Genomic DNA, 17,966 nt, shown 5'->3' on the forward strand with positions numbered 1-17,966 from the left:
TGGAAATTACATTTAATTTCACTGAACATTACCTTTTCAATAAACATATTTATGCATATTAAAAACTCAGATTTTTTTGTGAAGGAACAACAAAAACCACAAAAAGAAATATCCAAAATTTGTACATTCAATTGGAACTTCTACAGGAAAAACAAACAAAGCTATTTTATAGCTATTGATTTCCATAAAGATTTTATCCTGGTCACGTGACTCTCCATTTGACACTTGAATGACTCCTGTGATTCTAGTAATGGTATGCCTAGTATCAATGTACATAAACAGAACTCAGAAATAAATAATGCATGCTTCTCTGCTTGAAGTGAAGCATCTCGGGCAATGCATACCTGTGCTCTGACAAAAGAGAACTGTGAAAGAAGCTTAACATAGAACTAAAAAATGCTAGGTGAGAGAATCCAGCAGCTGGGAAAGAAGAAATATATCCTGGAGAGTGTGGTGAAAGGAAAATTCCCTTTTTCTCTTTTTTCTCATGCACATAAACATATGCAAAGAGACCCTTTGATCTTATTCTAAAGCCAGTATTACTGACAGCAACACTAGATAAAGACATAACAAGGAAAGAAAACTAAAGACCATTATCTCTTATAAATATAGATGCAAAAATCCTCAACAAAATGAGAGCAAACTGAATCCAGCAACATATAAGAAGAATTTTGCAACCAAGTGGGATTTATCTTAGAACTGCAACATCCAAAAGTCAATAAATATAATATACTATATTAGTAGAATACAGGACAAAAACCACATGGTCACCTCAATATATTCAGAAGCATTTGAAAAAATTCAATACTTCTTCATAGTGAAAATAGTCAATAAATGTAGAAATAAAAGAGAATGTCCTCAATCTGATACAAAACGCTCACAGATAACATACTTAATAGGGAATCCTTTCCTCCTAGAATCAACAGCAAGACAAAGAATAATGCTCCTGCTGCTTTCATTCAGCATCACACTGGACTAGACTACAACCACAAGGCCAATGATATCAAGTGTTGGCGAGGACGCGGGGAAGTGAAAACCTTCATACACTGCCGGTGGAGATGCAAAATGGTGTAGCCGCTGTGGAAACCAGTCTGGTAGATCCTTTAAAGAGAATTAAAACATATGTGCACAAGAAAACTTGTACATGAATGTTCACAGCAGAATTATTCATGATCGCCAAAACATGGGAACAACTCAAATGCCCCTCACTGACAGATGAATAGATAGATAAATGAATAAATAAAATGTGGTCTATCTATACAATGGAATGTTATTTGGCAAAAAAAAAAGAACGAAGTACTAACAGGCTACAACACGGATGAACCTTAAAATGTTACGCTAACTGAAAAAAGCCACACACAAAAGATCACATATTGTATAATTCCATTTATATAAAATGTCCAGAATATACAAACCTATTAAGACAGAAAGTGAATTTTGGTGGTTGCTTAGGGCTGGAGGGTTCTGGGAAATAAGGAGTGGCTGCTCATGGGTACGCTGTTTCGTTTTGGGGTGATGAAAATGCCCTAGGATGGACTATGCTGATGGTGGCATGACCCTGAATGTTCTGGAAACCATGAGAGTCTGTCCTTTAAATAGGTGGGTTGTATGTTCTGTGAATTTTATCTCCATAGAGCTCTTCTTAGGAAAATCTACACAGAACCTTCCCCCGGTTGTTATGTTTACAGACGTTCTTTTTATGTTTGGTGAAATACAGTAGGAAAGTAAGGCTTCAGGGAAGTATATCTGGTTATAAAGCTCTAAATGTAATCTCAAACTACAAAGTCTGTAATATTTTAACTACTTATCAACTTTGTATTGGACATTGTATTTATCACTTTAAGTTTTAAAAACAAGTAACTGACCAATCTTATTTTCATTAATTTTATACTGCATAAATATTCTGAGTCTTTGTTAAGCAGAGATGACATTTGATTTGACTCTCTGTGTAGCGAATCCACTTATTAGGATTTTTTACTTTGAGCAAATAACATAACATTTGTGCCCCAATTTCCCCATCTGTAAACTGAGGATAATAGTACTATCTACCCCATCTGGTTGCATCAACCAATTAGGCAAATATAAATAATTTGCTTTGAACTCTTATAGGTCATATAGCGAACTGACTACTTACCATCATCATTATAGAAAAAATTAAAATTGCCTTTAACACGGCAGATCTAAACACAATATCAATATTTCTTCTACATCCAGTATACAACAAAAATATTAATTTCTGCTTTACAGAAGCATTATTGTTTCCTCACATTACATGTGAAATTAAATAGCTAGAGTGATACTAGAAGAAAAAATCCAAAGTTTTCTCCTGCTTAGTTTGACTCTCTCTGACGTGAAGTTAAACAGAGGCTATTTATCCAAGGTTAAAAATTTCAGCAGAAGCATAGAGAATCCTTTAAACAGATTAGGTAATTTAGTTTTCCCAGACAGGATCTACTTCTTTGCATTCTAATGAAACCAATTAAGTTACTTGACTGTTACTGGAAAATGTCAATTATAATCTATTGAAAATAGTTGAGACTTGAGGGCACCGAAAAAAACAAAATAATTTATCCCAAAATACCCTGAATAATGTCTCTTAGTGAATAAACAATGGTACTAATTGAGCTGTTTGCTATCAAGGTCTATTGTCAAGCTGAGACTCTTCCGATGAATAAAATGTTTTCTTGGGATACCGGATAAAAAAGGTGAGGGATTAAGAAGTACAAATTGGTAGTTACAAAATAATCACAGGGATGTAAAGTACAGCATAGGAAATACAGTTAATTATATTGTAATAACTATGTGTGGTGCCAGGTGGGTACTGGAAATACAGAGGGGAACATTGTATAAAGTATGTGACTGTCTCACCACTATGCTGTACACCAGAACTAATACAAAATGACACTGAATGCAATCTGTAATTCAAAAAAAAATTAAAGTTCTTTTCAAAAAAAGATTTTCTTATATATATTTTTTAATTCATATACATTTGTGCTATGTGAAAGTTAGCATGACTAAGTTTAAAATATTCCTGTAGTTTACTGCATACCCTAGGAAGAAATACAGTTCAGTAAAATACTCACCCCGATTTGCTTTGGGAAAAATATCACCCCCAAATATAGATATAGGCTTACCATCCCTTGCCTTTTCCTATACTTTCTAAGCTTTATATATTGGCTGTTTATATAAAGTGAAAGTGGCAACCTTCTTGATACCTCAAAAAACTGATGGGTAGTTCCAGTATAATAACTTACAAATTTTGAGATTTATACCTAGTTTCATATTCACCATTCCATTTAGTCGGCACGATGACTCCACAAAGGAGGGTTGGCTGGGCTGCTCCCCAGGGTGTCAGTGTCACTATCTGCAGGCTGTACGCCACACAATGCCAGGGGGGCACTGTTTACAACAAAGTATAGTTGTCCTAGACTTTCATATTATTCCCACTTCCCAGCAGATGGCAGTATAGTATCGGGAGGAAGGGGCTCACTCTGTGCCCCTACCCAATTCCAACAAAAGCTTCATAGTGACTAATTTATCACCTTTCCCTTCATGAATGCGTCTCAGAGAAGTAAAGCAACTCACCTGACTTTCCTGATACCCAAGGCAGAAACACAGATTTCTTTTTCCCATTTCAGAACCAAATAAAGTAAATACCCATAGGTGGGAAAGCATAATTTACGTGCATAGATGAAACCTTGCAAGACAAAATCAGACTTTGGTCTGGGTATGCTGTTTTCAAAGGGTTCCTTTAATTCTAAGGAAGAAAATCTTAAAAGCTGCATATTCCTGGCGTAAGGTGTTGTGTCCCTTGCCTGTGCCCCTTGACATCTTCACAAACGTCCACGTTAACTAAGTGCGGGTGTGCAGTGTGAAGGCACACAGCTTTCCCTCAATGCAGTGCTTTGGACCCCGGCCAAAAGAAATCCTAAGAGAAAAGAGGACTAGGAAAATACATACTCTCACAAAGTATGCTAACGTTATAAGCTTGAGATATACAAAGCTGAGGGCTGCCTAATAGCACAGCAATTGCTATACCTATAGCAGCCACAATCTCAAAATCCTTTACATGAAAGTTTTCTCATATTTCACTTGGTGGCAACATTCAGACAGCCCTAGGTCCCCTGAGCAGCAAAGGGATGGGTGCCTGACTCATGGGAGGCCCCTTAGGATCCTCGTTTTCCCCTCAGTGTGAACACTCACATGTTTCACTGCAGAACTATTCCCATGATTTAATCCTCCAGGGCTGCACCTGACCCACACCTGCACCTGATTTGGGGGAAACAGAGTCTGCCACCCTAGAATAAACCTTTTTTTGGATATTGATTATTTTAAGCTGGCTGTTTTAAGAAACAAATGACTCAGAAGAGCCTTTTACCTCCCACTTGCCTGCCTAAAGGAATCCAGAAAGGGCGCTATCATAACCTTAGTTTTAATATGAACTCAGTGTGGCAGACAGGGAGGAACCAAGCAAAGCCTGTTTGGTAGATGACCCTCTTTGGCCCATCAAGAATTTGTTTACTGCCCTGGCTAGTGTGCCTCAGTAGATTGAGTACCAGCCTGCGAACCAAGGGGTCACCTGTTCAATTCCCAGTCAGGACACATGCCTGCGTTGTGGGCCAGGTCCCCAGTGGGGGGCACCCAAACATTGATGTTTCTCTCCCCCTCTTTCTCCCTCCCTTTCCCTTTCTCTAAAAATAAATAAATAAAATGTTTTTTAAAAAACATTTGTTTACCAAATATTTACTAGTTCTCATCTGCCTATGAGCTGCCTACCTTCCCTTTGACCTCCCAGACCTCTGCCTTCCCCTCCTTAGCCCAGAATGGCGTACACGCCCCAACTGCCCCACCTGTCCTCAGGTCTCACATTCTTATGGAACCCCTGCATATACATATACAATAAGCTTGGTTATTTTCTCCTATTAATCTCTTTCATGTCAATTTAATTGTTGGACCAGTCACAAAAAATTAAGAGGGAAAAGCAGGGAAATTTCCCCCTCCCCCACAATATCAACCTACTTACTTACCTTGGTATAAACTGAGCAAAAAAATATAGCAAAGTATTATCTACACAGAACTAGATTTTGCAGTCAGGTAAAAGTCTATGTGAAATTCATTTTCCTCCGGTGGCCGTGCCTTCTTATCTTGATTCAAATTCATCATTGTGAAAACAAATTCTCTTTCAGCAGCCCCAAGCCCTGAGCACGTCAAGTGCAGGATATGTTGACTCTTGATGTAATATTGAAAAGAAGCCTTATAATCCAGGGGTGTCGAACTCATTTTCATGGGGGCTGCTACATCAGCATTGAGGTTTCCTTCAAAGGGCCGAATGTAATTTTAGGGCTGTATAAATGTCCCTTAACTAGGGGCAAGGAGCTCCACACTGCCACCAGGTAGAAACAAGGTGCCAGGCCAGATAAAACAAGGTGGAGGGCCAGATTCGGCCCACGGGCCTTGTGTTTGCTACCTGTGTAATAAACTAATTTTACTTGTTCTCTAGCCTCTTATTTATTTCTGCTAATGTTATTTTTTATTCATCATTTCCGTGGTGGTAGAAGAATTATAAGTGGTGTTTGCTATAAAAATAAATGATTTCCAGAGCCTTAGCAGCCTGTAATTATCAGCTCTATGCAACAAACCTGGGAGGGACAACAGACTGAAGATTAAGCCTCAAATTCAATCACCCAACAATCTCGCTGAACCAGTTTTGTGGTTGAGTAGATTTGTGGGAAGCCCAACAATCTGTAGTTCTAAGAAGCCCCCAGGCGATGGTGAGGGTGGTGATGTTCCTCAGACGAGATTTCTGTTAGCGCTGGGTTAAGGTACAGCAGGGAGGGAAGACTCAAAACTAGACAGCCACTTTACAATGAAAGAAGCTTAAACATGGGATCTACACAAGACATTTGATTTGAAGATGCTAAAATTTAAGGCCCAGCTAACAGTATGTTAGAATCAGAGCTCCTTGGTTTCAGATTTATACCTGCTCTGTATAAATCTGTATTCTTAATCATATGGTATCCTGGCTAGCTAGCATATCAAAAGTCCTTTGTATCTTTTAAAGCTTAAAGTATTGCTGTGAAGTGTAACCTCTATCCTTGAAGCTATATATACAGTTGCTGCTGATGGAAAAGTTCATTTCTGTCATTTTCCTTCTATATAAAGTTTTTTAATTATTCTGTTAGACATGCATCATGATGCCTGCTATCTCTCTGTCTTCTGATCACCATCTAATTTGTGGCTCTAAGTAAATTTCTTAAAGCAATGCAAATGAGATTTCTCAACACCTCTTCTGGTGTGTCTTTCTAAAATATTGCACTTTCAAAGTTGCTAGTTAAAGAAGCAATATTTTAAAAAATAATCTGGAGCTAAAATGTAAGAAGAAATCCCACAACATGCTTTGCAACCTGTAAGGAATTAGCCCTAACAGCCCTAAACGAAGTTCTTACCTGCATAAGCTGCTGCTTCAGTTTCTGTATTTCTGAAATGTTCAGCTCACTGAATAAGTCAGAAACCGGGTGCAGAGACTCTCCTTTCCTTAAAGCGGGAGTCCGATAGTCTCCGTTCAGTTTCACAAGGGGCGCATGGATGTGCCCGTTCATTTTGTCGTCATTGTTCGGTTCACTTCCGTCCTCGGCAAACTTGAGCCCATCCACCGAGATGCTGATGTGGTTGTCGTTGAGACTGATGTACTGGGAGAGCTCTTTCCGCAGGTTGTTCTTCTGCTCCCTTTCATTTTTCAAGGTCTCCAGGGCTTCTTCCAGCTGGTGCTCAGCGATCTCCTTCAGCCGAATGGCATCTTCCAGCTGGCTGTTCAGCAGCACCGTCTCCTCCTCAAATCGCTTAATCTCGTGCTTTAAGCCTTCGTATTCGACCTGAATCAGACAGGATAGAGAAGATTCAGAAAACTAAAATTTGGGTCTTATAAAACTTCCATTAAGACCTACTCATTAAAAAAATCAAAACAGTCTACAAAATAAAAAGCACACAGTATATACACCCTTAGGGTAACACATGATGGATATTTTAGAAATTCTGTATGAATAGAAATTGAATTCTTAGCAGAGATGAAAATGTGTTTGGATTTCTTTTATGGGGTCCAATGGTCAAAAGGGGGCACTGTTGACCTAATAAAATGGATTTTTTTCTTAGTAATTTTTATCAGACTATTCACAACTAACATTTTATCATTATTAATAGTTTATTTTATTTAGTTACTAACAATGAGGTAATTTTTATACCCTGAGATAAATTAAAAGATCACAGTAAGAAAAGAATCTCAGTAAATATGTTTAAGAGTAAGACAAGGAAGCAAAAATATGTTTAAAAATAAAACAAGGAAAAAAAATTTACCTGCTTAAGTACAGAATGTGGAATAACAATACCAATTACTCAATGACAAATATACGAGGTCCAGCACAAATAATGCCCCTCTGTTATCATGTAAAAAGCCTTTACTACAAAATCATAAGCATGTAATTCTGTAACATGACAATATCACACTCAAGCACATCACATGACATTTTAGGTGAAGTGTTCAAACTGCTGTGCATCTCATGCGAGACATTCACGTACCCTACCAACCAGACTCAATGGCGTGACTTCTGCAGGACCCTGTATATATTCTAGTTATCAATATAACATTCTTTTGAATGATATCAGGTAGCCAGCACAAACACCCTCTCGGATATGAAAGCCAACAGGGAAAAGAGAGATTTCTACTCTAACCACTATGCTTTCCTTCGGGCTTTTCCATAGTACATGTCACGGGCCACTTTTCAATAAATATTTTTTATCTCCACAACTATACTGTAATCTCCCTTAAAAAGACAAGATATTTTTCATGCACCTAGGTGTGCTTCCTTGTGCTTTGATGCTTCTTCACAGTGTTTCAACAGAATTCTGTTCTGCTGAATAAGCCACTGTGAATATAAAAATAAAGTAGAAAAAATAATAATGTCATGATATGAGATACTAATATTAACTAGGTGTTTAGTTTTAAATTTAGTATTTATATTAAACATGTATTTTAAAAAACTTTAAACTAAAAGACAGAAATCATAGACTATTATCATTTTCATACATTTCAATTTCATACATTTCTAGTTCTCCCCTCCCTCCCCTTCTTCACATAATCTCAATGCAATGGTTTGTCTTGCAAGAGTTAGGATATCAGTTTTCTATCCAGTTTTAGTTAGGATGCAGGTTTGGCTGACGTGACAGAAACCTAAGTAACAGCAACTTAGTAACAAACAGAAGTTTGTTTCTCTACCACGTAACAGTATGGAGGTGGTCAGTCAAGGAGCAGTAGAAATCACTGCTCCATGAGGTCATCCAGGAACCATGTTCCTTCTGTCTTATTGCACTGTCTCCTATTTTGGTGCACACGGTCTAAGGTGGCTTACCACCCTGACCATGTTCCAAGCAGTGGAACAAAGTAAGGGGTATACCTTCTCCCTTTAGGGGTATGTCTCAAATGTTTCCCACACCACTTCTCATATCTCATTGGCCAGTACTAGCCACATGACATTTGGTGGCAAGGGAGGTAAAGAACATACTCTTTACGCGAGGTAGGTTTGTGTCCAGTTGTAAACTGGACACAACACTGGGAGGAGGGAGCAATGGATACTGATGGACAACCAACACTTACTGCTGTACAGGGTCAACGGAATGTCACAGGTCCATAATAGAAAACATTCAAAAGAGTCAAATCATAGAAATTGCTTGGGATAACAGAATCTTGTATCATGGTTTTCCAGGCCTGCTTCATCCTAACCTCCTCCTTTTCTTTCCCTGGACAATTCAGGGCACCTGCTTGCAAACCTTTGCCCATATTTCAACCAACCCCCTGAATGCCCCCAGATTGTGCGATAGCTTACATTTGCAGGCATTAATTTAGTTTGCACTATAGACATTTTATTTTGTAGCCCTTTTTTAAACTGAAAGCCTAGACCAGGGGTTTTCAGACATTACTGTGACTTCAGGACTAAATCTAGCCCACTGTGTGTTTTGGTAAATAAAGTTTTACTGAAACACAATCACACTGTTTTGTTTACATATTATCTATGGCTGCTTTTCAGTACATGGCCTGCAAAACCTAACACTTTTACTATCTAGCCTTTTTAAAAAAGGTTTGTTGACCCCTGGGCTAGACTTGATGACATTAATTTAGTGGGCTCTGTAGTTTTAAAATTCTGTGACTTTTAGTCAATTGATGATAGATTCCTCATAAGGCCCTATCTTTCTAATTTAGGCAGCTTAACCCACTCCACCTTCTGGTTCAAGTTCCTAATACTCATGCAGATGTTTTGTCTTTCCCTGCTTAGGCAAAGGCTGATATCTGGAAAACTAATTCATCCTTCAAGATCCAAGGCAAGAACCTAATCCTAGCTGTGACATCTTTGTTGACTCACTCAGGCCAAGAGATTCCTCCTTGATGGTGCCATCCTTGTAAGGATGCATCATAGGATCAGAGCCCCAGCAAACTGGATAGACCACGAAACAGTGAAAAGACACTCAAAAATTGGCATTTGATATTTTTTAAACAGCATCAAAGTAGTCACCATGAGAAAAAAAGTCAGCACTTTATTGGGAATCTTTGTAGCAACTTCCCAGTTTAGTAGCTCTTTTTATTTTTGACTACATGAGGGTTGGGAAAGGGTTACACAATCTTTTTACAGTTAGGAACTTGACAGATCTTACTATGACCTTGTTCTGCAAACCTAACAAACAGCTTTAATATGCAATTACAAGGATGGCTACGAGTTTATTACCTGCCTCCCCTACTGGGACTATAAGCTCTGTGAGTCAGTGACCATGTGACAAAGTACATGGTTTCATAGCAAGATATCCCGGAAATACTGGTTAAAGGAAATCAAACAGAATTGAACACATTGCCAAGGTCTCCTATGATATTATCACCAGATATATAGCAATAAATCCCTGGAAGAAATGTTTTTTTCTTTTTCTTTTTTTCTTTAAGATTTTATTCATTTTTAGGGAGGGGGTTGAGAGAGAGAGAGAGAGAGAGAGAGAGAGAGAGAGAGAGAGAGAGAGAGAGAAACAGAAACATCAATGTGCAGTTGCTGGGGGTTATGGCCTGCAACCCAGGAATGTACCCTGGCTGGGAATCGAACCTGGGACACTTTAGTTCCCAGCCCGCGCTCAATCCACTGAGCTATGCCAGCCAGGTTGTTTTTTTCATAATAGAAGTATTTATTTTAACAAGGGTTTCCAATGCTTAGATAACAAATATTTGGGCACTTTAGTTCACTATGTGAGATATTAAGGAAATGGAATTTATTATTTCTCCCCTCCTTCTACCATTAAAACTCTAAAAATGAAAACTAACATAATTTCCTGTTCTATGATAAGTAATACTGCAACCAGCCAAGTTTTCCTAGCCCTCGTCCCCAGTACCAACACTAGGACCAGGCATAGAAAACACAGCTGCTTACAGAGAAAACTCCCTCCTAGAAGATGAGACCCGACTAAAACAGCTTCCTCGAGACTCATGTCAAGACTCTTACTTTGTTGTACTTCTCAGCTCAAAGCTGTGTCATAAACTGTTTATCCCAACCAGTCTGCCCCAAGGCAAAACCCAGTCCAGACCCTAAAATCCTACAGACACCCTTCTCTAAGCCTCCCACTTCGAGACATTACTAAGGTTCTGTGGAGGTGGCTTCTCAGGCAAGAGGTATGACAAACAGCTTTGCTTCCTCAGTGCCTTTTTCTGGTGGGAAACTGACAGCTGACCTCTCTTTATGACTGCTGCTTCTTCCTACCCTTCTTTTTGTTTTAAAAAGCACAAAGGAAAAACATATTCATAAGGTTGGACCTGATTTCATTCTGGACACAGAACCGACTCCACACACAGAGGGATGTGGCTGAAGTTTTCAGTCAACTCTTTGATGGTCCCATATGTTTCATATTTAGGACCACACATAAAAACTGGTTTGGGCCCTGACTGGTGTGGCTCAGTGGGTTGAGTGTTGGCCTGTGAACTGAAAGGCTGCCGGTTTGATTCCCAGTCGAGGCACCTGCCTGCGTAGCGGGTCAGGTTCCCAGTTGAGGGCACATCAGAGGCAGTTCATCAATGTTTCTCCCCCTCTTTCTCCTTCCCTTCCCCCCTCTCTAAAAAATACATAAAACCTTAACTTTTTTTGGTTTGGTTAATTACAATTATTTGAAATTTTAGTTTTCCTCTCTAAGTTGAAGAGAAAATATAAGAGAAATTTTTAAAAACCAATTTTTTATTCTTTCAACAAGTGCCGATTTAATGCCTTCTACGTGTCTGGCTCTCTTCCAGGTGCTATATCGTGATGGAGGGACGGAAAAACTAACCAATATACATGGGGTACAAAGGAAGTAAGAAGTGCTATTTAAACAACAATTATTTAGAAAATAACCAATAAGGAAAAGGGAACTTCAGAAGGAAAGAACCTTTTAGCTTTTTGAACCAAGTATTTTACCATGCTAATAGCTTTGCTGTGGGCAGCAACATCAGACCAGGCCAGAGAGCATATTTTGTACAGGGAGCTTCAGTACAAAGCAACATGCAGACCAGTTTTGAGACTGAAAGCCAGCCATCATCATCTGTTTGAAAAAAAAATCTGTGGCGTAAGTTATTATACTTAATATTTCATTCATTAGAAAGAGAGTTTATGTGGGCTGGGATGGGAGTAAAAGATAGAAAATTCTACTTGAACAATAATTAAAATAAAATTATTAAAAAAAAAGAAATTGACTCACAAGGGGGAAAAAAAGAGAATTTGTGATAGATGCTAACTCCTATAAATAAAGTAGGAGGAAAGCAGGAACCCAAAGCAGCGCTTCCTTAATTGGGAGAGACTGGGGACACTGCAGTGCACCCATTTGTCAGTAGATAAACGAGAATGGTCCTTTGTATGGAAAATGATTTCAAATTTTAATTAATTGGACACTTAATTGGGAAATTACCATATTGCATCTAGGAATTAAAATTAAAGAGATGCATACATTTTCCTATTTGTTTCTCCGCCCCCCAAACTTCTGAGGTCAGCGTTTGGTTCCTGTGTTTCGATTCCTGGGGGGGAAGGGCCGGGGTAAACGGTAAACAGTAATCTGCCAGACTGACAGTACAAATTCCCACCGAAACGCCTCTGGGCTAATGAATGCTCACAGGGCACCTTGGCAATCTTTCAAGAATACCTAATACCAGCCTAAATTAACCTCCTGAGTAAATTAGTCTGCCACACGCGGTGGCTGGAGACTCTGCAGCGAGGCCGTCTCCTGCCTGGTACAGAGCGCAGTGAGGATTTTTAGGAATTACAAGTAGATGCCACTTCAAATATTTGCACTTCAAGTAAATTTGCTTCCAGCCCTCTACATACTTCATCAGAGACAAAGAAAAAACCCACAAAAAAAATACCCTTCTTATTTTAAGGAGTTTCTGAGAAGCATATTTTTTAAAAATTTCTTTTAATTCTAATTTTCCTCTGTGTGAGCTCAATGCCTCCAGCCTAATCAAGAGCTGGAACGCACATGGTACTGAGAGCCCTCCACACACAGTGATTCGGCGCTTAACAGGAGGGAACGTGGTAAAAGTATACAGCAATATGCTGGTGACCCTTTCTCAGGTTCTGAACCACCCCTGTACTCCTCAGAAGAGATCTTGCTCCTGCCACATGCCTAAGATAGGGGAGACGGCAGTGATCAGAAATTAAATTTCGATTGTATCAACACCTGGCTATTTCCTTTCCTCTCCTAATCCCCATATCTATCCAAACTAATAACAGTTTGGGATAGAGCTACCAACTGGAAAAGAAAGTAGAAGCATACATCTGGGCTGGTCCTTGAGTTCACTGGCGACAAAAATCCTACCCTATGGATTTGGTATCTCTCTAGCCTAGCACAGTACCTGGCACAGGGTATGTTGGCCTGGCCTGGGAGGTTATAACAGTGCCTAGACCAGAGTAAAGGTTGTGGCTGAGGAAGTACCTTGGAAAGATCGTGAACATATAATTCACCTCTGCTTAACTACTTGATAAAACTGTATTCATAAATAAGTTCTTCTAAAATTACAGATTCAAGAATACTATTACTAGTAATGGTAACAAATCAAATGCAAATCCATCAGGAATATTAAGCAATTAAACTAAGTCTCACTACCAAAAAAAATTAATAAAATATACATTTGCAATCTTTTCAGTTAGGTTACAGCTGAAAAAAGAAATTAAGCATTTTCTTTTTCTTATAATTTTGTTGTTAGTGATTTAGATTTCATAATACCTTTCCATATATGATGTAAAAGCAACTGAGGGGGTGGGGAAAAAGAGACAGAGAGAGATTGGCAGTGATTGCAGGGAGACCTTAAGCTTATAGTACAAAACACACTTATAGATCCAGGCTTTTAATATGCTGTCAGGTTAAGTTGATTATAATACGTAAGACTTGCTCCTGAAATCAATTAACATAGAGCCAATGTATAAACTAAAATTTTTCTTATCCAGTGAAGCTTTATTATAAATTATACTTCTATTAGATTTGCCTTCTAAGTGTTAGCTAATATAGAAGGGTTGGAAAATTTCTTAACTAAAATAAGAGGATTGAGAAATTTCAGCATACAAATACTGTAGGGAGATTAAGGCAAATTTTGACAGGTTCCTTCCTGAGAAATACAGAGAAGATTTAACCTTGGTGGTCAGAAGGCACGGTCCATCTGGAGTGTAACCAAATAACTCCTTAAACCTCACCTGGTTCTGCTTTAACGTGGACACAAGTTTCTGCAGCGTTATGTTTTCTTCTTCCAGTTCAGTATAGTCCTGAAGGAGGCGGGCCTCTCGGAATTTGTACTCTCGAATCTCATCCTTCATCCGTATTCTCTGCAGCTCCACCATTTCATTGTTCTGAAACCATATAATAAACCATCAATACAAAACTTTCTTATTCTAGACACTATGAAGTGTAGATAAAGTGTGAGTAGTTAAAAATAGCCATGTGTCCCTTAACAACGGTGATACATTTTGAGAAACGAGTCTTTAGGCAATTTCTTCATTGTATGAACATCACAGAGTGCACTCACACACACCTAGATGGTCCAGCCCACTACACACCTGGGCTCTGTGGTACAGCCCAGTGCTCCCAGGCTACGAGTCTGTACAGCATGTTACTGCACAAAACAACTCAAGATTAAATCACAAGAGAAAATGATGCAATGAAGAGAGATAGTAAATACAAGATGTCTGAGGCTGCTGCCAACATAACATGGAATACTGCCTTAGAGCAAATTTTTTAATAAGTAGGAAGAGTAGACTCTAAAATAATGATTAAGATTATCTTATAGTAAATACATAAACCAGTAACATTTGTTTATTATCACTATCAAGTACGTACTGTACATAATTGTATGTGCTCTACTTTTATGTGATTTGTAGTGCAGTTGGTTTGTCTATACCAGCATCACCAGAAACACACGAGTAATGTGTTATCCTACTATGTTAGGACTGCTCTGATATCACTAGGTAATAGATTTTTTTCAGCTCTGTTATAATCTGAAAGAACCACTATCACATATGTGGTCCATCATTTACCAAAATGTTGTTAGTGGCACATAACCGTACCATCATTTCAAAGCAAAGACGATATTTCAAAGCACCTGCAAGAACTGAGATGTGGTATGAAACACTGACCACAAAGTCCCAGATGCTGCTAATACTGCTGAGGTGTGTTGCTTATATTCAAATGGAAGAAAGTGCTAAATTTCTGTCAAAGTTGAGTGAAAACAGAGATATTATTTTTCCCATCCAAGTTTCCCATCCTGATTCTATCCATAGACTCAGATTAGAAAAGTCTGTTGCTTCTACTTGTCATTTAAACTCAGTTCAAATGTAATCTTCTCAGAGACCTTCCCTAAACAGCTAACAGGAGACAGCTCCCCTCTTTTACCCACCATCACCCTATGACTTACTTTACAGATCAGCACCTAGCAGGGAGTAGATACTCAAAAAATAATTGTTGAAGGAATAGTACTGATCATTACTTGAAACTGGTTATGTACTTACCTTTTATACTTTTAACATTTATTAAATTTCCTTTTTCATCTGAGTATAGCAAACCTTTCTGTAATGTTTGTTAATGTGTCTGAATTTCTAGCATATTTTAGGCTCACATAACCATGGAAAGAATAGCCAAACAGTCATACAAATGGCTAAACACAAAATTTTAACAAGGATATTATTACACGGATGGTGGCTTTTTGTCTTATGTAGTTTCAGAGTGGGGAACAAAGGGAGAGTAACACACTTGGAAATAAAACATGACTAAATCTGTGAAAAAACTAGACACACGACTCCATTACATAGTACAGTGACATGGCGGCAGGAACATTACTTTATGCCCTGCTCCCTTGACAATACTTTGGGCACTCTATGTTCAAAAAGTGTAAAATTTAAAAATGGTACATTTTGGCAATAAAGCCAAATTACAAAAATCCATTAAGTTCTTTCATTTTGCAGAAGCATGAAACCTTAATCCATTTCTACTTCTTCAAAGATCTACCATAACAGTGATATATATATTTTTCCTTAGATATATATAAAGATATAAGGAAGCCTGATAAACTGGATGCCAGTAATTTATATAAAATTATAAAGAAAATGGCTCTGGTTGGTGTGGCTCAGTGGATTGAGGGCTGGCCTGCAAACCAAAGGGTCGCCAGTTCAATTCCCAGTCAGGGCACACGCTGGGTTGTGGCCAGGTCCCCAGTGTGGGGTGTGCACCAGAGGAACTGCACATTGATGTTTCTCTCCCTCTTTCCCCCTCCCTTCTCCTCTAAAAATAAATAAATAAAATCTTAAAAAAAAAAACAAACGAAAGTGTTAAGATACAAGAGATTTTGTGTATACTTTGTAAAAAATGTAATGACCAGAAATCTAGCTTGTATACAGTGAAAATTAGCTATAAATTTTTATGTAGTAAGACAGTAAATGTCAAGATAATTTTAAGGCCACAGCAAAGCAAATGAGAATCACTAATAAATAATAAAATAGCTAAAGAAAACTCCTGATGCTAATTAATGAAAAGCCTGGCTGTGAAACTGATTAAGTTGAAAGACCGGCTGGCAAGAAAAAAGACATAAAACCCAAAGAAAGAAAACTGGACTTATTTATTTTGCTAGAAATCCTTGTTTTGAACTGCCACGGATTAAATTCTATGGACAATGTTCTTTGCTTCCATAATAAACTTGAAAAATTCCTCCTGATGTTTTTTTGCACCACTCATCAGAGATTTATGTAACACAATTTTTTTCTTCCTGGGATAACATGGTGCTGAACTCTACTAAAAACTTCCATCAAGAATAGGGAAAGTGACTAAACACCAGTGAGAATGGCCATCATAAACAAGTCAACAAACAACAAGCGCTGGAGAGGTTGTGGAGGAAAGGGAACCCTAGTGCACTGTTGGTGGAATGCAAATGGGTGCAGTCACTGTGGAAAACAGTATGGAACTTCCTCAGAAAACTAAAAATGGAACTACCTTTTGACCCGGCAATGCCACTGCTGGGATCATACCCTAAGAATCCTGAAACACCAATTCAAAAGAACCTGTGCACCCCAATGTTCATAGCAGCACAATTTACAATAGCCAAGGGCTGGAAGCAACCTAAGTGCCCGTCAGTAAATGAGTGGATAAAAAAACTGGCACATTCACACAATGGAATGCTATGAAGCAGAAATAAAGAAGGAACTTCTACCCTTCTCAACAGCATGGACAGATCTGGAGAGCATTATGCTAAGTGAAATAAACCAAGTGGTGAAAGACAAATGCCATATGATATCACTTATAAGCGGAACTTACCCAAGCAAACAAGTGAACAAAACAGAACCAGAGACATGGAAATAAAGATCAAACTGACAGCGACCAGAGGGGTGGGGACGGGGGTAACAGGGGAAAGAAGGGGAAGGGTCAAGTCAAGGAACATGTATATAAAGGACCCATGGACAAGGACAATGGGGGAGGTGCGACTGAAAGTGGAAGGGTGGGTGGGCAGAGCAGGGGCGAGCAATGGGGTAAAAATGGGGACAACTGTAAATTGAACAACAATAAAAACTTAAAAAAATTAAGTAAGTTTAGAAAAAAAAGTGAGAGTGAGAAAAATAAAGCATGAGAGAAAGGGGAGAAAATGGCACAACCAGGGATGGCTTTAGCCTTTGCCCGTCACCTCCAGAGACCTGAGCCGTCACCTCCAGAGACCTGAGCCGTGGCTCCTGCTCAGTGGGGGGGGGGACTACCCTGAAATGTGTGGGAGGGACTGTCCTCATTATTTGCATTGCCCCTAAGTATGGCAGCATGCCTAAAATTTTATTTTAATTAACATGAAAAGGATTTCTTTAGGTAGGAATAATAAATTCTGTCTACCGTCAAGAAGAAAACATAAACATGAACACTTGTTATCACACACAGAATAATGTATACAAATAATAATGCCTTACAGCTACATGGCTCTTAGTCTTTTAGAAATGCATTATATTCATTGCCACATTAGATCTTAATATTGTAATAGCTTGTGCAAGGTACGTGACAGACATTTCAGTTTACTCATCTGTAAAATATGGGGATCCTAATACTTAACATTGTATAGTCAATGTAAGGATTGAATGACAATATACAGGGAAATGAGCAGGGAAGCCAGACATGCAGAATTTATCGTAACACACAGTTTATTGGGACAGAACAAGTGTTGTTACAAAGGTTCACACCAAACCTTTATCGACAGCCTGGGAGAGGCAGGGAAAGCTGAGCCATCAATAGCCTGGGAGAGGCAGGGAAAGCTTTATAAAGCAAGTTCATTTGAGCAGAACTTTGAAGGGCAAGTAGAGTTAACTAAATGGATGAAGAGGAGTACAGACTGTCTGGCCAGAGGTCAGCTTTGGGCACCTCTGAGTCCTATTTGTGTTGAGGGTAGTGCTAAAATACCCAAAAGTCAGACT

The 17,966-nt window shown here is 38.7% G+C and overlaps 1 protein-coding gene across 4 annotated transcripts in view; it reads right to left on the reverse strand.

Moving 5' to 3' along the window:
• The window catches only part of BICD1 (BICD cargo adaptor 1), a 174,662-nt gene that overhangs the window by 43,656 nt on the left and 113,040 nt on the right, over positions 1–17,966 (reverse strand). For all 4 annotated transcript variants that reach the window (XM_045829546.1, XM_045829545.1, XM_045829549.1 and 1 more), the window contains exons 3-4: positions 13,731–13,883; positions 6,447–6,872 (exon numbers count right to left, since the gene is read on the reverse strand). In XM_045829546.1, coding sequence (XP_045685502.1) covers positions 6,447–6,872; positions 13,731–13,883 — 579 coding nt within the window. The remainder of the gene's footprint in view (positions 1–6,446; positions 6,873–13,730; positions 13,884–17,966) is intronic.

Source organism: Phyllostomus hastatus, unplaced genomic scaffold (assembly GCF_019186645.2).
Source record: "Phyllostomus hastatus isolate PE091 unplaced genomic scaffold, TTU_PhHast_1.1 phas_scaffold_93, whole genome shotgun sequence".
NCBI lineage: Eukaryota > Metazoa > Chordata > Mammalia > Chiroptera > Phyllostomidae > Phyllostomus > Phyllostomus hastatus.